At 36.3% G+C, this 22038-nt stretch overlaps 1 protein-coding gene across 1 annotated transcript; it reads right to left on the bottom strand.

Moving 5' to 3' along the window:
- Positions 1-393: 393 nt before the first annotated feature.
- LOC104111496 (calcium permeable stress-gated cation channel 1-like) lies at positions 394-12851 on the bottom strand. The gene is made up of 12 exons (XM_009621204.4): positions 12563-12851; positions 11562-11882; positions 9949-10095; positions 9438-9573; positions 8498-8599; positions 7365-7484; positions 7160-7240; positions 6462-6802; positions 4153-4398; positions 3367-3691; positions 2464-2697; positions 394-1169 (listed from the first exon to the last, which is right to left on the bottom strand). The coding sequence occupies exons 2-12, from the start codon at positions 11873-11875 to the stop codon at positions 909-911; spliced, it is 2307 nt and encodes a 768-aa protein (XP_009619499.1). The 5' UTR covers positions 11876-11882; positions 12563-12851; the 3' UTR covers positions 394-908.
- Positions 12852-22038: the final 9187 nt, after the last annotated feature.

Below are 22038 nucleotides of genomic sequence, written 5' to 3'. Positions count from 1 at the left end.
ACTTTCGTCCCTTTGTCAGCTTATGTATTACTCCCCGTTTCAATTTGCGTGAACATATTTCTTTTTTAGTCCGTGTCAAAAAGAATGACATCTTTCCTTATTTGGAAATAATTTACGTTTATACAATGATTTATAGCCACATAAAATATGTGTCTTATTTTACACCACAAGTTCAAAAGTCTTCTCTCTTTTCTTAAATTCCGTATGCAGTCAAATGAGTTCACATAAATTGAAACGGAGTGAGTATTGAAGAAGTAAACCAAAGCATTCATAAGCCGAACTCATTTCTTTGTCATCTTACATCCTATATATATACAATCCTCTTTTAAGTATGGAGAAATGACAATCCGACCACCCATAGAAACAAATTCTTAAAATATTTATTCCCAGATATGCTCAACCAAAAGCAATCGAAGCACAGTACTATTATTGTGTAAAAAGCATTTTCTTTACAAGCTTTTTTTACAATATATTTGTATGACATACTACAAGGTGCTAGCATGGCCTGACCAATTAAGAGTGTTGAAGTCAACGGACCAAACTTGTAACTTCACATCTATTTGGAACCCCTTCAATAGGAAGAAAGTGAAGGTGTGACTCTCCACAAAGCTCACAGCTCTACAACATTTGGTCTCAATACAATAAAAGCGTGCATGTAACGGATTCTATTGATCAGACCTGTTACTCCACTAGTGAAAGATAGCAGATTCCAACTGTCCACTGAACGATGCCCACTTCCTTTGCTTCTTTTTAGTTTCAATAGCCACAAGCTGCAGCCAGCAACTCTTGCTCGTTCAAGTAGAAAGGCCATGTCCAAACTTAGCATTAGCAAATAACTCTTGATGTCAATTTATATTTAGCACTCAAGTATTAAGGTGGAATCTCACATCCTTAAAAAAACAAAGCTGTTATTGTATCTGGTCAATAACATTAGGACGTGAAGGAGAAGAGTTGGCACTCATTCTGCTGGGCGCTGGAGTATTTTCTCTTGACTGGCGCTTCGTTGGAACCAGCACGGTTCCATTACTCTCCAACTTATCGTCAATCTCCTCATCTTCATCTTCATCATCACCTTTAAAAACAGGGTGCAAATAAGCATTTTGAAGGTACGCTTTTAAGTTAAGATTGGGCTCTTTTGCTCGTTCTAAAGTATCTTTCCTTCTCGCTTCCTGAAATCCAAGAAAAGGAAGTTGTTCTTTTAGAGAAAAATAAAAATTCAAGTTAAGGCTTAGTCTTAAAATTCCATGTGACTGTACCTAGACCCCTTGCTAATGATATCTAGCAGTCATTTGAGATCAACACAAGCAAATCTTCATCCAGAAGAAAAAAATACACATAGATGCAGCTGAACTAATACTACAACAACAACTATGCCTCAATCCCAAACAAGTTGGTATCAACTATATGATTCCCAAACAAGTTGGTGCAGCTATATGAATCCTCACTCATCATGTTTTTTCATTTAAGCTAAACAAGTCATGTCATCATCATAAATAAATATGATGTGGTTATTTTCAAGAACCTTGACGCCACAAGAAATTGTCATTATTACCTTTGCAAGTCAACAGCGGAACCAAGAGCCACATATATTGGGCACTACATTAGCAAATACTACTTTCTACAGAATATATAAGCCTCTTCTTTCTATTTTGGTGCTGACCAGAATATGCTCCAATTAAATTTCAAAAAAAAGAAAAAGATTAACAGAAACATCGTGAACTTACAACACTAAAAGGTGTTTAAAGATTCCTTAAAAAGTAATTAAGGACCGATTGATTCATCACCATAAATTTAAATTGGATCAGAGACTAAAAAATGTTGTTATGTTTAGAATGTCAAAGGAAAATTGGTGAAGGGACACTACTTATCGAACTGCTTCCGATGAGTGAGAAAAGGTTTTAGAAATATCAGAGGAAAAAATAGGGAAAAAAAAGAGAGTCCAATAGAATAGGAAAAACAATTTGGCAATCAACTTTTGAAGTAAAAAAAAAAACTAATTGTATAAAAATAATGCATCGGACTCGGATAATATTTCAAATAGGTAATCAACACTACAACTATATCTTTAGATCAACTTCAGTAACATAACCTTCTCATATTTCTGTCATACAAGAAGAAGATGGTGCACAGCACTTTTGACTATTATAAAATCCTATTTCGGAGAAGAACATGAGAGGTCATCTTCAATCAATAAATTTTGTCCTTACGAGTCTTAAGATCATATGTACATCGCGTTACTGTGGAAAAGAGGCCTAAAATGCTTTTGAAATATCACATGTTTCCAAAAGGAACAGTCGAGATACCAGTAATTTAGAATCTCAAATTTATTTCGGGACTTCCATTTAGCAGTATTAAGTCAAGTTTAAAATGCAGAGGACATATGAAGTTCAAGATCCACATGATATACATGTATATTTGAAATAATAATGGAACATCTTCTTGTAAACTGCATGTTCTACACACCTGAAGTGGATATCTGGTGAAAGCTGGCTCATAACGTCCTTTACAGAATTTGTGAAAAGAGATGGTCAGAACTGGAAGGGCGATAAGGAAAGGTGCTGACTGAACAGCATGTTTTGTACTTAGCAACCCAAGTAAAGATAACTGAGAGAAGACCAGAGCGAATATTACACGTCCATGAACATCTGGCCAGAATGCTGCTCCACTTTCATACTTTTGATTGTATACATTTATAATCTGCATAACATGAAAAAGGAACCCATTAGAGAAGCCGAATGGACAGTGCTGATCACACTTAAGCATATAAGCCAGCAAACACCTATAGTTAGATGCATGTAGCAACCTTCAAGAAATATTACTAGGAGAATAGCAAACTCATCTTCAACCCAATCTTATTTGCTATTGTCATGCACAATCATCATAGAGAAACCAAGTAACCAGTACGCCCAATAAATAAAGACGCTCATAGAGATGGTGGACACTGCTCATCCCTCTATGTTAATTGTACAAATAGGTCAATAGGTCTGTTCACTAAAAATGCATCTGTCCCAACACGGATAGGAACTCGTCGCCTCACTCGAATGTCATATGTGTCTTCAGATTATTTAACAAGGACTCCAGTTGATACCGTATATAAAAAAGCTTCATATTACCAGCAAAATCTGAAAACCTTGCATCCACTGGATAACTGAACATCAAAGCTGACATGATTCTTGATTTGTCTAAGTTGGTATTAGAGGATACACAACTACTTTAAAAGATATCAAGTTTACATTAGCCTACATGTGTTACAAGTAGACTTTCATATGCATGTGAAACTCTTGCATTTTGACTCATTATAACTGCACTATCTAAAGAACAAAATGCTTTATCAATTAAGAAGACTTAAAAAGCGAAAAGATAAACCTGATGACGGAACACGATGAATGCCAGGCCAAAAAACACCAGTATGAAAGGAAGCAGAAATGGCGTGACCACAGCATAGACAAGGCCCAATAAGAAGTATAATTGTATCTGCGGTTCTCCAGTGTTGAAACCAAGGCTTCCAGCATTCATTGCCTTCTTTCTATCATTTTCAGTCTTGACCAAGAAAAAGTTCTTCAAGTGGAAGATTATTAGTGGCTTCAGCCTTAAGATCTCTCCAGCAATACCAGCCCATCCGTCAACCATTATGTAAGTTATGAAGAAAGTTGCCTTCATTGGGATAGCAACACCAATTGTTTTAGGAATTCTGCAGCAAAAGACAGAATCTTGTAGTACTTAGGCAGCATAGTATTCAAGTAAAATGATAGAAAAGATCCGGAAATTGGAATAAGAGAGCAAGTACTATCATGTATGTGTTAACACACTGCAACGTAAATGTCATAGAAGAATTTGCAGGAATCAGGGGCCTTGAATTGATATTAGAGACATATTTCCTCATTGAAATGCTTGACGAGCTAAGACACAATGACAGTTGCTGCAATTTGTCTGCGCATTGTATTAGCTAGCAAAAAAAAAAAAGGATTCCTATTTTGCTCTTGTCCTTATTCATAACCATTGATTTCAAGGTTGTGCTTTCTAGCACTATGTTAATTCAAGAGTGATATTGCGAGGTTTAATACAATAGTTTCTAGCTTGCTTGATGGAATTTATTCCTTTATAAAGAGAAATAAATAGTGATAAAAATGCAATAATGACACTTCAACTTACTCATTTGCTGACTGATGAAGAAAAGTTTTTAGCTGTTCGAATGCAGCTCCTGCAATTATGCTCCCAAGAAAGACATTCACAAAGTTAAAGATATAGTATTTAGATGCAGATCTTCTTTCTAGAGCTGATATACTTTCCCAGCCCTCAAATTTGGACATCAGCATCAGTATCCTCGGCAAAACTATGAGAAAGATCTTCAAAGCAATCCCAGGTAGAAAACCTTGGATGAATGACTTGATGAAAGGTCTGCACGACAGATTGGGTGGAATTATTAGTACAAAGACCTAAGCATAAAATGAGCAACCATATTTTTTCGGGGGGGGTGGGGGTTGGGGGGGGGGGGGGTTGGATACCACAAGTTCAACAATCATGTTTGAAACAAAGCAATAACTCAGCCAACAGAATTCTTTTGCATAATTACCACGTAGAATGGTGAGAAATAAGATAGAAGAGATCCATTTAGTAGATCATTTATGAATTACTGCTTCAATTCTGATATATCCATGACATTTCAATCTTCATGCTATGGTGGGTAACACCGCAGGAGCAGTTTTAACAACAGCAACATACCCAGTATAGTCCCACAAGTAGGGTCGGAGAGGGTAATATGTACGCAGACCTTACCCCTACCCTGTGAAGGTAGAGAGGCTGTTTACGGAGACCCTCGGCTCAAGGACAAAATAAAAATGAGCAGTATCAACAAGCAGTAACAACAATGGTATAGTAAAATAACAGAAGCGAAAGAAATAACAGGTAGACACATAACTCCACAAACATAAATGCAAGTCTAATACTACTGCCATGAGAATGGCAAAGGAATACACTCAACTACCCCCTAACCTTCTACCTTAATCATCGACCTCCACACCTCCTATCAAGGGCCATGTCCTCCGTAAACTGAAGTCGCGTTATGTCCTGCCAAATCACCTCACCCCAATACTTCTTAGGCCTACCTCTACCTCTCCCCATGCCCACGACGGCCAATCTCTCACACCTCCTCACGGGGGCAACTGCGTCTCTCCTCTTCACATGCCCGTACCATCTCAATCTCTCTTCTCGCATCTTGTTCTCTACGGGGCCACTCCCGCCTTGTCCCGAATAATTTCATTCCTAATCTTATCTCTCCTAGTATGCCAGCAAATCCATCTCAACATCCTCATCTCTGCTACTTTCATCTTCTGGACATGGGAGTTCTTAACTGGCCAACACTCTGCGCCATATAACATAGTCGATCCAACCACCACTTTGTAGAATTTACCTTTAAGTATAGGCAGCACATTCTTATCACAAAAAACACCGGATGCGAGCCTCCATTTCAATCAACCCGCTCCAATATGATGCGTGATATCCTTGTCAACCTCCCCATTCCTTTGAATTACAGACCCGAGATATCTGAAACTACCCTTCTTGGGGAGGACTTGGTTGTCAAGCATCAAAGCCACGGCCGTCTCATGATTCTCGTCACTAAACTTGCACTCCAAGTATTATGTTTTAGTCCTGCTCAACTTGAAACCTTTTGACTCCAGAGTTTGTCTCCAAACCTCCGGCCTCGCGTTAACACCGCATCGCGTCTCGTCAATTAGAACAATATCGTCTGCAAATAACATACACCATGACACTTCCCCTAGAATGTGACGCGTAAGTACATCCAATGTCAAGGCAAATAAAAACGGGCTTAAAGCGGATCCCTGCTGCAACCCCATTAGAACCGGGAAGTGTTCCGAGTTTCCACCCACCGTCCTCATCCAGGTCCTGCAAATAACATACACAGGAGCAGTTTTTGTTTTTCAAAATTTGTGGGATCAGCAGTATCGGCGATCAAAGCTCAAGTGAATCGTCAATATATCATTCTCCTCTGTTAAGTTGTTCTCCCAACAAATATTCTCTCTAGAAAGGAAAAGTCATTTAGCACATGAGTTGCAAGACTTCTGTCAAGCAACTCTTGTGTGAATAATGGCCTATCAGTTAAGACTCCATTTTCAATGAAAAGTAAATAATACTCTCTTAAATGTACAAAAGGAAATATGCACTATTAAGCATGATTATCCGACCTTCATATTTTATCACGTTAAGCGAAGTCTTATGCATCATTATGAAGCATACATTAAGATACCAGATCATTTAGTTTTGTTCAAAATTTAGATATCGGACCATTTGTTTCACTATCAAACTAATTTTACCACCATTTTGAGAAACTCATACAAATAGATGAACAAAAATATCATAGCACTTGAATAAGTAGGAGATAGAGCAAATATTGAAAATGAGAGATAGTGGATCGGAATAAGTCTATAATGTGGCATACTCACATGTCAATGATAACTTTTAGGAATGGCGCTACTTTCCTAATCCCCTCAATAGTTGCAAGTGTTTGGACAAATGTGATGGGAATCATGAAGAAGAATGTGAGGAAAAAGAAAGCAACACCAATTATGAGCCTCCTAATTGTTAAAGACACATAGGGAATCGCCAGGTTTCTCCAATATACATCACGCGGCTCTGGAGCCCATTCAGTTAACCACAAAGTCGGATTTCTTGACTGCTGAGTTTGAGCACAAACAGCAGCACCCCACCGTGTTTTAAACGAGACAAATGCCGCCGGCATGATAGATTTTGGGTCATTTTTAACCCGCTCTCTCTCTTCAGCTATCTACATGTAAAGCAAGAAATTAAGACATAGGTAAAACTAAAGCTAAGCTACAGTAAAAGCAATAAAACCCAAAAGGTAACAAGCTCAAAAGATACGTGATTAAACTATAGGTTTTTTTTTTTCAATTAACAGAAAGGCATGGATGCCTGAAAGCACAGAATTTTCTAAAAGCTTCCAGTCTGAATTTAAGAAAATTCTTATTATTTCTAACCAAATAAAAGCATTTGGTACCCATGGACCATGCAATATCAAAAGTAGTTGATAGAGGACTATAGAAGACACTTTCACGAGTGGTTTGAGAAAGAAGTAGAGATCAATCAACATGACAGTTAGCAAAGCTTACTCAAGATTGGTTACCTCTTTCGATAAGCTTTCAACTTCAGCAGTCTGATAGTCGATCGCATCCACTTTATTTCCAAAAAACCCAAGAAAACCAGTCTGCAAGTTTGAGAAGGAATTTGAAAATACAAGTTATGCTTGAGGTAGACAGAGAAATAGTGGAGCATCATAGAATGTTTCAAGATATCCTGAAAGAGAAATAAATACTCCAAACTATACATACCTTCATCATGGGCCGATTTGATTGATTTCTAGAAAACTTTAGTTGGTAATAGTCAAGCCAATTTTGCTTACTCTTCTTCTCCTTGACCAATTTTGCTAGTTTGTTGGCGTTGTAAACAACCTGCAGTACTACCCAACTAAATGAATAAAGATAAACAGTTTTTATTAAAATTTAAACTGCAATTAACAATTTGAAACAAATCATCCTATTAATTGTAAGATCTGGCATACAAGTGACTTCTCATGAAAAGAAGAGATAAAATACATTTATGACCATAACCAGAAAGCCTGATCGTTGAAAAGTTAGGTTCTTCAAGGAAAAAAAACATTTCTAAGCAAGAGGGTAACAAGCTTTCAGAACTTGACAAAAACTTGTGATAAATGAATTTTTCAGAGGTGGTATATATCATTGTCTATAAGATAAAATCTCCATGTACAGAAAATCTTATAGAAAAGGTTAAATATATACCATCCTTATTGGATGGTTCAACATTTTATTTCCTTGTCTTTACCGGTTAAAACTTAAATCTAGATCCATGAAAAAACTTTGTTTTACCATTTTGTTACAATCTCGTCTATATCTACTTTTATTTGGAACGGGTTTCAACCATAACTTATGACACCTAAAATATCCTCACTAGACATTATCCGTGGTTGCGAGTAAAAAAGAATGAGATAGTCTTGAAGAACTGAATTTTACTCTCTTGTACATTTATCGTATAAAACACGAAGGTATCATCCCATCTTCTATTCTTCCTCCCTTTCTGAATTATATCTATCTCTTTTCTGAGAAAAGACAACACTAATATCTGCAAATGGTAATCCTATTGTTCTTTGACATATTTCTTAGAGATGAAATCTCAAGATGGAAAATATCCAGTAGTCACAAGATGCAGTACATGATTACCCAATATTCAAAAAGAGAGGAAAAATATGTACAGAGCAGACGCTTACAACTCAAAAGAATCTTAAGTCCTTTTTTTTAGAAAAAGAATGATACAACACAGTTCTGTTTGCAGCTAAGGTGTTCTGACGTAAATGAGAGTGTTCACAAGACAATAAAAGGCTAAATCTCTATCAACAATTTCACTCCTAAGTTGCATATATCATATACATGTACTATCAAGTACAAACCTGGTGTGTGAGGTAATGATCTGTATGATTAACCAGGAAAAAGTGCTCGACACATTCACCGACTGATTCATGAGTGTCAGGTGGAACGTTTCTGACAAGGACCTGAGAACAAGCAAATTTTAGCTCAACAAATGATGTAAAAAGATTTTCTGTCAGACAGTGCTCAAGATTGCAATAGGAAGTTGTTATCGCGACTATCTAGTAAAACTGGCCTAAAGACATTAGCAAGTGTAGCATATCAATAATGAGAATCACGATCATTTCGGAGATGTTCCTGAAGAGAGCGAGTCAGAACCATTATGTGTCAAGAGATATAAGAGTATTCCTACAACTAGTTAATACAAAGAAAAAAGAATTGCACAAGTAAAACCCATGCAGGTGTACTCACTGAACTCTACTGCTGAATAATTTACCACATGCATCAACTTTCTTCTGGCCAAGGAATTGACCAACAGTTAAGAAGAAATCTATTTATGGCTAGAACTTGAAAATTAGAGTCTCTTTAATCAAACCCATCATATCAATAACATGAATATCGTAAGGACCAATTCAGAAAACAGACCATAACTTAAATTCCTTTGTGGAACCAAATATTAGAAGAGAAGATTTATGAGGCAAAGAAAAAAAGGTTCGCCTTTGTAAAGTCGATTCAGAAATTTCAGAAGATCGTCGCCACATATTTAGGTAATTCAAACAAACTACACATATCATGAATGTCGAAGAATGTAAAAATATTTAACTTTCAGTTCTTGTAGTTTGAACAGTTAAGATTTTAAAAAAGAAAAACTAGCCATTACAATTCTATCTATGCATCAATTGTTATATTTATAATTTTCCATGTAACATAAGATTATATATTCTAGTCTTTGAACACTAGATCCAGAACGGAAACTTGTAAATAGTTAATACTGAAGAATTTCAGAGTTCCAGTTTCACATACTGTAAATTGATCAGGACGACGTTTTTCAGACGCAAGAAACAGCAACCTCATAGCTGCAACTTTTGCATACTCCCTTTGTAAGACATAGCATGTCCAAACTGTAATGGCATAGGCCATAATGATATGAGTCCAAAACCTGAAAACATCCAACATTCAAGAAGGTTTAACACATTTTTAATGAGAAGTATGGACTCCAATCCACACAAGAAGTGAACCTCCTTTTATTTATGTTTTTGATAAGTCATATGAATTGTTCGTCATAATGTTCATAACGTATGACAAGTTTCCTGACCCAAGAAAGGGAAACAACTTCTTGGAATCATAAGAATAGCCTTAAAACAAAATAAGACAGATACAAAATGTGCATTTTTCAAAGTGTAGACATAGAAGGCTACAGGTTTAGAACCTAGGACCAAAAATATGCTGTATCATATAAGAAGGTACAAGAATAAGAACTTGGTAATGATGAGTCTATTTAATCAAACACTTAAAAAATAAAAAAGTGTCTAACCTTTGTGATCCGAGTGGAACATTTGAAATGGAGAGCTTATCAACGTCACTGTAAGTAAACCTGGACTTTCTAAGAGTGCTATTTGTCCAATGAACAGGTACTAGTACAGTAAAAGCAAGTAATGTAATAGGAATAAAAATTTTGAGCCTGCAAATCAGAAGCCATAATTGACATCAGATATTCAGTTCCTCAGTGTAACTCAAAATTCCAGCAAAGGAAATACCCTTTGCAGTAGAAAAGGAAAGAGCTGGATTGTATAAATTATAAATGATTAAACAAATCCTGTATTGCAGAAGTTTTTTTTTCCTGTCAAAATTGAAACTCATAAGGCCATCTTTCATAAGAAAGGAGAAAGAGAAAGAAATCAATACATTTGCCTCTTCTCCCACTCTCCTTCTCATCACTTTTCCAAGTAAAAGAAGAAGAGATTATTGCAAATATGTGCCTTGCTCAACAGTCTTGCTTTAACAAGATTTAAGCCAGAGATATCGTGATGACCGCATAGAAAAGGTTAATCAAGACACTACATCTGTATTTCTCCTTTTTCTTTGCCTTTAAGATAATCATATTACAGGTCCATGTTGACTGTGATCAACTAGCTGCTTCAGAAGAGAAATGATGTTTTGTAGCTCTCCCTCAGTTTTTTGTTTATTATTCGAAGTTTATCCTATCAAAGATCCATCCCTCACATCAATCCAAAGCAAAGAAATTATTTTGCGGTTTAGTACATGGATTTCCATTGAAATCATTTCCAGTAAAGTTTCATTTTTGAATTAAAAAAATAGTTCGCTCTATTGCATGCTAATCTACATGGTTTACATCTGTAAAAAACCTTGTTATAGACATTCATTGCTAAAAATTCTGAGCTAATATTAGCTGGATTTAGCGGGAAAAAACAGAAGCGTCCTGTATTAAGGAAAGGCAGCTTCACAGGCATAAATGCAGATACTAGTAATCTGAAGGAAACATCAATTATGCTGTAAATAAGCAACACATCAGTTCAAATAACTGCATTTATTTCCATAGTCGCCTACAATATCTATGGCAGTCTCTTAGTTCATAAGGTTATGAGAAAATAGAAATTAAGCTAAAATGAATTCAGTGCTTTCCTTTTAAAACATGATGGATCTCTTCCCACTATTGAAAGAGGAACTAAAAGTCACTAAACATGTACTCCCCCCATTTCAAAAAGATTGTCTTAGTTTGACTTGGCACAAATTTTAATAAAGAAGTGAAGACTTTTGAGATATGTGGCCTTAAATAAGCTAGCTGGATTTATGGGGCTGTAAAACTTCTGAAACTTGTGATGCTAAACCTGTCATAGCATTTTTTGTGGCTATAAATGGTTCCTGTTAAGGAAATGGTCAATCTTTTTGAGAGAGACTAAAAAGGAAATAATGTCAATCTTTTTGAAACAAAGAGAGTTATTGATATTGCAACGGCACGATATATATTAAGCTAAAAAGAATTCAGTGCTTCCCTTTTAAAACATGATGCATCTCTTCCCACTACTATTGAAAGAGGAACTAAAAGTCACTAAACACTTACTACTTGATATTGCAACAGCACAATATATATTGAAACAAATCGTATAACTAATTACAAAGGCATACCCTAGCAAGTAGATCCGTAAATAAACAGCAGAGTCCAGTCCTGCATGGTCAATGAGCTCAAGTTCAGGCATTTTCAGTGCATCCGGCACCCAGTTCAGAAACCTTATATATGCCCTCCAATCCAAATTAACAATTTTTTTGACAAATGCACCAGGCTGCGTCACACTATTTCTCAAACCCTTAAGATACCATTTTGGGAAGTACACTCTATCGTTGAGTGGTTGGAGCCGCAGAATTGCAAATGCCAAGAGGAAGATAAATGCTGAGAGAATATTTATAGCTGCAGAAACTCCTATATCTCCCAGTGTTGCCATCTTCTACCTGTAAACAAAAGATATCAAGTCTCGTGCTTGGATGATCAAATGATTCAAATTTCTCTCAATCCTATATTAATCGGGGTCGGCTATCTATATTGAATAATTCTTTATCCATTTGCTCTAAATTTCTATGTGAGCATAGGCCTTACATGGACTACAACAGAACTCTGAAAATGTAGACTATAAACGCATGTACAATTCTAAATTACAGACCAGATAGTTGATACAAGGTCAGCGAAAATAGCACTTATCATCAGCTTTTTACACATTTATGCATGACTAATTTATCGTTTACAAATCCATGAATTGAAAAAAAATAAAGGGAAAAAACATATACAATGGGAAATAGTTGAATAAGCTTCTCATTTATTTTTGGATAAACTAGTAATGATAAAAGAAAAAGACAACAGATTATAGCCCCGCACAGATGCATATATAAGCACTGGTGCATACACATTAAGAAATTAGATGATTACGATTAAGGAAGCACAAAAAGAGAAATAACAAATTCCATCGAACTAAAAAACCAAATTTAAAAATAAAATAGGAGACAATTAATGTTATGAAAACCCATTAATTGATCATGCAGAAACACTTAAAATACAAAAACACGAAACCCATTTCATACACTCGTGAGAACTGAAATGCATGAAACGAAAAAAAAACATAAAGATTGTGAGAAACCTTTTTTCTGATTACAGAGCTGAAGCTGCTTCTGCGTAGGGAATTTTAAAACCCGGCAATGAAAAAATTAAAATAGAAGAGAAAAGCCAAAGCTCATGATACAGAGAAAGTAACAGTTGCCTATCGGAGAGTGTAGGGATTACTTCATAACTCAATGAAAGCTACGAACATTCCTGATATTAATTCTTCCTTCCTTCCTTTAACTCAACCACAAGCCAAATACTTTTATATTATATTCAATAATCCCACAAATATTTTAATGTAGATTTTCTTCTACTGTTGATTCCTTTTTTTCTTTCCAAAATGTAAAGTGCGTGTTCAATAAGTTGTGAGATTCGCCATCCTCCTTTGGATGTCAAAACAGGCCACGTCGGCAGTTAATGAGGTATAGCAACGGTTACTTCTCTGCCCCGACCCGTTACTTGTATATGAGGTAATTTCTCTCGGATTTTGGTTATACATACTAACTGTGTTACCATTTTTGCACTATCATTATAATCAAATCTATTAAAGCATATTATTTTTTTATATATTTAGAAGCTAAGTAAAAAGTAGTATAAGTTACAATAATTAAAAAGTTAAAATATTTAAAAGGTATATTAAAAAATATGATAAAAAAGAAACTGCTTGACTTTCTAAATCCCCATATATATATATATATATATATATATATATATATATATATATATATACCCTTTCTTGTCTGATAGAAGGAAAAAATAACAACAACGACGACCCAGTAAAATCTCACTAGTGGGGTTTGGGGAAGGTGGTGTGTACGTAGACCTTACCCTTACCCTAAGGGAGTAGAGATGTTGTTTCCGAAATACCCTCGACTAAAAAAAACGAAAAGAGATAATATATCAGTACTGTCAACAGATACCATAGAAATAATAACAACATCATAATTAAAGACCGAAAAATAGATGAAAACCAAAAGAAATAGCCAATAAATAGACCCGGCATTATGAAAAACGAAAGAGTAATGAGAACACAACATCAACCACTAACAGTCTAAAGCAAAAATCTTTTCAAACTAGCCTCACATTGGTACGAAGTAAAAATAGACTCAACTACCTCCTAACCTACAACCCTAATACTAGTCCTCTACAGCTTTCTATCAAGGGTCATATCCTCGAAAATCTGAAGTCACGCCATGTCCTGCCTGATAGAAGGAAAAAAAAGGAAAAGTATCACGATCCAATTCCCACCATCGACTGTGATGGCTCACAACACTACTGTTAGGCAAGCAAACGGTAAACTACCAACAAAAGTTCATACAACCTTTTAAATCAAGAATTTCATTAAGAGAGTGGAATTAAGAGTCCGTTTGGCCAAGCCACCAAAAACTGCTTATTTTGAAAAGTACTTTTTTTATAAGTGGTTTTTCCAAAAGTACTTTTGAAAAAAATAGTTTGTGTTTGGCTAGTTCATTTAAAAAGTATTTTTTGTAATATTTGGTAAACAAATTGTGTTTGGCCGATCTTTTTAAAACAGTACTTTTGAGTGTCAAATTACCAAAAACGATAGTACCAAGGTTTTATAATTATTTAAAGAAAAAAATAAACTTAAATATTTATCGTAATAGACTTTTATTATTTTTATTTTATTTAATTAAAATATAAAACATAAAGTAAACATACATATTAAAAGTTTAAATCCATATAACATATATAATTATACCAAAATATATAATATTATCTAGTATAATTACTTATTGTTATCATTTAATACGAATTGGAAGTTTATTCCACAAATTACTATAGATGGATAAGCCACCATGAAATAATAAGTAAAATCAAGCAGATGAGGATATAATTAAGCGAAAGAATTTAAAGAATCTCTTCGTCTTCTACAAAACTACTCAAATAAGCAGCCTTTCAAATTCCATTCCACAAACCCCATTAATTCCACCAAAGCCACCTGACATTATCAATCCAACGGGGGAACTCAACAGCCCAATAAACTCTCACCCACAACCCATCGCTCACTCCCACTCTCACATAACCATACCCGCACATTCAAAGATAAATTATTAGTTAATTCAGAGGAGACTCATATTATGCATCATGAAGAACATCACACTTTTTTCATGCCAGTGGATGCACCAATGGAGGAAGCAGTACTGTCGAAAGCCCATGCATGCGGTCTGGATGCAATTGATGAAGATCAAAATCAACCTATCAAATGAAGACCTCAAATGTATTTACCAGCCTTGGAAATACTCTGTCATTATCAAGCTCATGGGTAAACGTATATTTCATTATTATCTTAAGAGAAAAATCCAAGATCTATGGAGACCTACGGAAAACTTTACCCTCATGGACCTAGGAGCGGATTACTTCATTGTGAAGTTTAATAAAGAAGAAAATATGATTAAATTTCTGCATAATGGTCCATGGTTCATCAATATTTTTATCTATCTGTGCATAAATGGGAACCACAGTTTGTGGCAAGGGAAGCTAAACAACTATTTTCAGCTGTATGGATACTCTTACCACAACTCCCAACTTTTACGACAGTATTATCCTCCAAAATATTGGAAATAAAATAGGAAAATTACTCCGTATTGATGCATGCACTTCATCGACTTTAAGAGGGAGATACGCGAGGTTGTGCGTGGAGGTGCCAATAGACACACTAGTTAAGCCTTTCATTTTTATTGGTTCTTATAAACAACAAATTTTATACGAAGGAGAAAATTTCTTCTGTAAAAAATGTGGTAGATTGGGTCACAATGTACAAAAATATCAACACTCAAGTTCGCAACCTTCCATGACAAATATACAAGGGTCAAGCTCAGGATCCAAGTCAGAAAGGCCAGAGGAAGGAGAATGGAAAATAATTTCCTTTGCAAAGAAGAGGACACAAACTGACCGATCAACGTCTCCAATAATTGGTAACCCGCCTGCAACAGATATTAATGCCAGAATCTTTGATGCAGATACAGGTAAGTATCTCAACACTCAAAAGCTTAGGTATATTAAAAAGAGTTCCATAAATTGTCTGACATGGAAAAAAAAGAACAATCAAAGATCTTAGAATACCACATGCACTCACAAAACAATTCTGCCTACCACCAACCATTTCTCTCAATTAAAGAACTCGTCCATGGTTTTAGATGAAACCATAAATCACCGATGGAAAATAATGTGAACAACCAATGCATGCACACTACAATGGACACCTCTAGAGAGTTTAATTTACACGTGGAAAACACTGGGAAAGCTTGATTAATGGAGCCACAATCATTGGATCCTAATATTTTAAAATAAAATACTATGGCCTACCCTAATGATAATAACATAAAGGAAAAAATTACTAAAACCACCATTATATCTTCTAATACTACTAACACTACTTCCTTACCGCAACACTCCAAAACCTCCAACAATCTACATAACATGCACTCTAAACAGGAGGAACAAGATTGCCACATGGCAAACAACATAGAACACTTGGCTCTAGGCATATCCACTAAAGATATAGATAAAAGCCATACGTCATTCCAATCAAAACCCATGCAAATAGAGCCTACTGCAATAGGAAATAATTCCCCCCTCCCCCCCCACTACTTCCTCTAACTCCACCCAAGTTATAAAAATCACCAGCCAAGAATATGCCCGGACTTCCATTTACAAGGAGGAGATACCGGCTAGTCCATGTTCTTCAACAAAACATAAATCTGAACATGGACAACCTACCTCCATTCCCTCCTCAAAACCAAACTATCTTCTTCACATCACCCCACCACTATAGAACTATCAACCAATATCTTGGCTCGGAGCAGGATTGTTAGGCCATGCAATCACCTTCAACATACAAATCAACGGTCAAGAGATGGTAATAATTATTCAGAATATCTGTTACCTAGCTCAACTAATTTCGGAGGGGATGCACCTGGCCATGAACAACTACACCAACCAAATGTGGATCAATAACATACTCCACCCACTAGCCCTAACAATGAACCACACTCTAATTCAAACAATGCAACACCACTGGAACCTACCACAAATTCCCAACACACATGTGCCTCTAAATCTCCCAATGAACCTCTCATTCTTCCCACCATAGGAGATCACTCATCTGAACCCAATATTCATGCTATGGGGTCTGCATGCAAACCAAGAACAAGCCCAGGAGGTCAATAATAACCCAGTACCCATGGAACCCAATCCCCAACACAATGCTCAAGAACAAGAACAGAATCCAGTAGGGGAAGGAGAAGAACTCCCTCCACAAGGTATGGAACCAAGTGTGGAATTTTCAAACCGAAACGAGGTAAAAATATTACTCTTTCAGGAAATGTGGAGCAAAAAGTATATCTTCAGTTGTCCAACTATAATGTACAAATGCTCCATGCACATACGACCCCCTCAGGATCCAACAGTGGGGAAGCATGCAGTGATTCTAGTACCATCCATGAGAAGGATCTATCCTCTCTTGACAAACCACTCCTTGATAGTGAAATAAATTAAGCTTTATTCTCATTTAAACCCTTTAAAGTACCGCGGCCAGACAGTTTACACTCATTTTTCTTTCAAAAATACTGGCATGTTGTAGAAAACTCAGTACGTACCCTTTGTCGTAAGGTTTTCGACAAACACTCTATCCCCCAGACATTAATACCCCTTTCTTGTGTCTAATCCCCAAGATTCCTAACGCCAACAATCTAAAAAATTTCAAACCTATAGGTCTATGTAATACAATTTATAAGATCATCACCAAAATTATCCCAAATAGAGTGAAGAATTTCCTAGACTTATTAATTAGTCCATATCAATCAAGTTTTATGAAAAATAGAAGGGCCGGGGATAATGCTATTGTTATCCAGGAAATTATCTCTAGTTTCAAAAAGTCTAGTGAAAAAATCGACAGTATGTTACTAAAAATAGACCAAGAAAAAGTTTTTGATAAGCTCGAATGGTCCTTCATCTATAGAATGCTTCTATTTTTTAAATTTCCTCCAAATATGACTAAACTTATCATGTCTTGTGTTACTACTAGTTCTATTGAAGTACTAGTTAATGGCTCAAAAACAAACTTCTTTAACCCTAGTAGAGGTATTAGACAAGGTGATCACATGTCCCCTTATATTTTCATATTATGTATGGAGATGCTTTCAAGATATATAAATCACCAAGTTGATATCAAGCACCGGATTCCCATTAAAATGTGCACCAAAGGTCTTGCCCTATCCCATCTACTCTTCGCTGACGACCTTATCCTTATGGAGAAAATAAATAACACAACATGCTCCACGATCCGAAATGGTCTTAATCTATTTTGTCAACTGTCTTGACAAAGTATTAACTATGTTAAATTCAAAATTATATTTTCGAAAAATTGCTCTTGTATCAGTAACACCTCCTCCTACTTTGGTATCAAGAGTACTAATTTCTTTGGTGATTACATAGGTTTTCCCATCCTACAGGGTTATCCCAGGACAAAATATTTTCAATACATAATCAATAAAATGTGCAACAAACTCTCTGGTTGGAAAACAAGTTGCATGAACATAGCGGGAAGAGCCACCTTAGCTATATCCACCCTTGCTAGTTTACCAGCCTATTACATGCAATATACCATGTTGCCTGCCAAAACACTAAAAATTATTGACAAAATTCAGAGGGATTTTCTATGGGAAACCACTGAGTGAAAAAAGAAATGCATCTACTTAGTTGGGATATTGTTATAAACAATAAAGAAAATGGGGGATTAGGCTTAAAAAAAGCAAAATCAAAAAATTTAGCTCTCCTTACAAGCCTAGTTTGGCGACTCATAACAAATCCTCATACCCTTTTGGCAGACCTACTCATCAAGAAGTATTTAAATAGCTCAATCTCTAATCACTCCTTTTGCTGGAAAAATATTCTCAAAGGTTGGGCTATCTGCAATAAGGGTATTACATGGTCTATATACCAAAACTCCTCCTTAAAGATTTGGGACTGTAAATGGATCCCAAATTGTAATAACCTCAGGATTATGTCACTGGCCCTCTTAACAAAAATGAATTATCTTTTCTGATGTGGAAGATCAGACTATGCTGCAACCACAGAGCATACTTAGACAGTACCTTGGCTCTGATACCAATTGTTGCGGAAGCCAAATGTATATAGTGTGAATGAGTCACAACTACTATACCAAAAATTATGACAACCACTAAATAATAAACAAGACAATAAGACAACAATAAAAGAACACCAGAATTTACGAGGTTCGGCCAATTTTGCCTACTTCCTCGGACACAATCAATATTTTATTCCACTCCAAAATTACAAGTGAAATAATACTAAAGAGAGAAGATACAAATGCCTTAAGAAGATAAAAGGCAAATGAGAGGTGTATTTAAATCCTAAACATTAGGCCTCCTTTTATAGGGTGAAATTCTCATTCAAAATTGTCATCCACCGATGTGGTACTTTTGCCAATTTCAACAAATCTCCACCTTGGCAAAATTCCACATCTTCAATTTTCTCTCAATAACAAATTTTGGTTGTGTCTTCATCTTCAATCTTTAGTGTTCAACAATGTTGATCAAATCCAAACAATGTTGAAACTTGACCGCAGTCACCACTTTTGTCAGCATATCAGCAGGGTTCTCCGTAGTATGAATTTTCTTCACCGTGACTCCACCTTCTTCTATGATTTCTCGTACGAAATGATACCGAACATCAATGTGCTTCGTCCTTGCATGATAAACTTGGTTCTTCGCTAATTGAATAGCACTTTGACTATCACAAAAAATTGTAATATTTTTTTGTTCAATACCAAGCTCCTTTAGCAACCCCTGAAGCCAAATTGCCTCCTTCACAGCCTCCGTAATAGCCATGTACTCTGCCTCTGTTGTAGACAAAGCAACTGTTGACTGCAAAGTAGACTTCCAACTAACTGGTGCCTTTGCAAAAGTAAACACATAACCAGTAGTTGACCTTCGTTTGTCCAGATCACCCGCAAAATCTGAGTCACAATATCCAACTACAGACCGATTGCCTTCCTGCTCAAAAACTAACCCAACATCTACAGTACTATGAATATACCATAGAATCCATTTCACAGCTTGCCAATGCTCCTTTCCTGGATTATGCATATATCTGCTAATAACTCCAACGGCTTGTGAAATGTCAGGTCTCGTACAAACCATTGCATACATCAAGCTACCAACAACATTTGCGTATGGTACCCTTGACATATACTCCTGTTCAGTTTCATCCTTTGGCGACATAGTAGTACTTAGCTTAAAATGGGGAGCAAGTGGCGTACTAATTGGCTTAGTCTTCTTATCTATGCCAAAACGCTTTAGTACTCTCTTCAAATATTCTTTCTGAGATAAACAGAGTTTCTTTGTACGTCTATCTCTTATTATCTCCATGCCAAGAATTTTCTTTGCCTCACCCAGATCCTTCATCTCGAACTCCTCCTTCAGTTGAATCTTCAACTTATCAATTTCTTCCGAATTCTTGGAAGTTATCAACATATCATCAACATATAGGAGAAGATATACAAAGGAACCATCATTAAGTTTGCGCAAATACACACAATGATCGTATTTGCTTCTCTTGTACCCTTGCCGCAACATAAACTTGTCAAATCGCTTGTACCATTGTCTAGAAGATTGTTTCAATCCGTACAACGATTTTTCAAGTTTGCATACCATATTTTCTTTTCCAGCAACTTTGAATCCTTCTGGCTGAGTCATGTAGATTTCCTCCTCTAAGTTTCCATGTAAAAACACAGTTTTTACATCCATCTGAACTAGTTCAAAATCCAACTGTGCTACCAAAGCTAACATAATTCTAATGGAAGAATGTTTTACAACTGAAGAAAATACTTCATTGTAATCAATTTTCTCCTTTTGAGCATATCCTTTGGCCACTAATCTTGCTTTGTAACGAACATCTTCTTGGTTAGGAAATCCTTCTTTCTTTGCAAATACCCATTTGCACCCAATTGCTTTCTTTCCCTTCGGGAGATTGGCCAATTTCCATGTATGATTCTGATAAAGGGACTGCATTTCTTCATTCATGGCAATCCTCCACTTATCTTCTTCTGAACTTTGAATTGCATCTTTATAAGTGGTAGGAATACCATCAGCTACAATTGAGGTTGCACAAGCAACCGTCTCTATGAGACAAACAGGTTTCTTTATTGTCCTTTTTGGCCTGTTGGTTGCTATTGATTCAAGTTGTTGTCGAGATTCCTGAGTTGGAATCTCCCTCTCTACTGGCTCTTCTTCCAGAGGGTAATCTTCATTTGTTTCCTCCTCTGCTTCTTGCGTAGGAAAAATAAATTTTCCCTCAAACTCCACCTGCTTTGATGCACCACCAGTTTGTTTGACATCTTCAACTGTCACCTTATCTGTTATGGCAGATTCATCAAAGGTAACATCTCTGCTGAATATAATATTCCTTGTCTCTGGACACCATAAGCGGTATCCTTTGACTCCAGAAGTAATCCCCATAAATATAGCCTTCTTTGCTCTCGGATCCAATTTTGACTCTTTCACATGATAGTATGCAATTGAGCCAAACACGTGCAAAGAGTCATAATCTACAGCAGGTTTTCCATACCATTTTTCAAATGGTGTCTTGCCATCAATAGCAGCAGATGGTAGACGATTAATGAGGTGGCATGCATATGTAATTGCCTCAGCCCAAAATTCTTTGCCCAAGCCAGCATTGGACAACATACACCGTACCTTCTCCAGTAAAGTCCGGTTCATACGTTCTGCCACTCCATTCTGTTGTGGTGTATTTCTGACAGTGAAGTGTCGGACGATGCCATCATTTTCACAGACCTTATTGAAATGATCATTTTTGTATTCACCTCCATTGTCTGTGCGAATACACTTGATCCTCCTGCCTGTTTGATTCTCCACCATCGTTTTCCATTTGAGAAAAATTCCCAACACTTCATCTTTCCTCTTCATTGTATACACCCACACTCTTCGGGAAAAATCATCAACAAAGGTTACAAAATAGTGCTTCCCACCCAATGAAGGTGTTTTGGAAGCACCCCAAACATCAGAGTGTACATAATCCAAAATGCCTTTAGTATTATGGATCGCTATACCAAATTTAACCCTTGTCTGTTTCCCTTTGACACAATGCTCGCAAAACTCCAAGTTGCAAGTCTTTACGCCTTTTAACAATCCTTGATTAGATAAAGCTTTCAAGGATTTTCCTCCAGCATGTCCCAAGCGCATGTGCCATAGCCTGGTTGCTTCTGCCTCTTTGTCATCACTGGATGTCACTGTTGCTGTCCCAATAACTGTGCTACCACGATAGCAGTACATGTTATTGTTCTTCCGATTGGCCTTCATTACCACTAGTGCACCGGAGCATATTCTCATCACTCCATTTTCTGCAATGATTTTGAACCCTTTTGATTCTAGGGCTCCCACAGAGATGAGATTCTTCTTCAAACCCGGTACATATCGAACATCTGTTAATGTTCTGATCATTCCATCATGG

The sequence above is a fragment of the Nicotiana tomentosiformis genome, chromosome 2, assembly GCF_000390325.3.
Source record: "Nicotiana tomentosiformis chromosome 2, ASM39032v3, whole genome shotgun sequence".
Lineage (NCBI taxonomy): Eukaryota > Viridiplantae > Streptophyta > Magnoliopsida > Solanales > Solanaceae > Nicotiana > Nicotiana tomentosiformis.
Note: the sequence above shows the minus strand (reverse complement) of the source record. Positions and strands in the feature narration are given on the sequence as shown.

Bases quoted from the DNA above. Each gene is read 5' to 3' on its own strand.
- LOC104111496 (XM_009621204.4), bottom strand. From the start codon at position 11,875: ATGGCAACACTGGGAGATATAGGAGTTTCTGCAGCTATAAATATTCTC. The intron at 3,692-4,152 runs GTAAGTTGAAGT...CTTTTGCTGCAG, and splicing joins CTTCATCAGTCAGCAAATGA to AATTCCTAAAACAATTGGTG. The intron at 1,170-2,463 runs GTGTGTAGAACA...CTTGGATTTCAG, and splicing joins TCACCAGATATCCACTTCAG to GAAGCGAGAAGGAAAGATAC.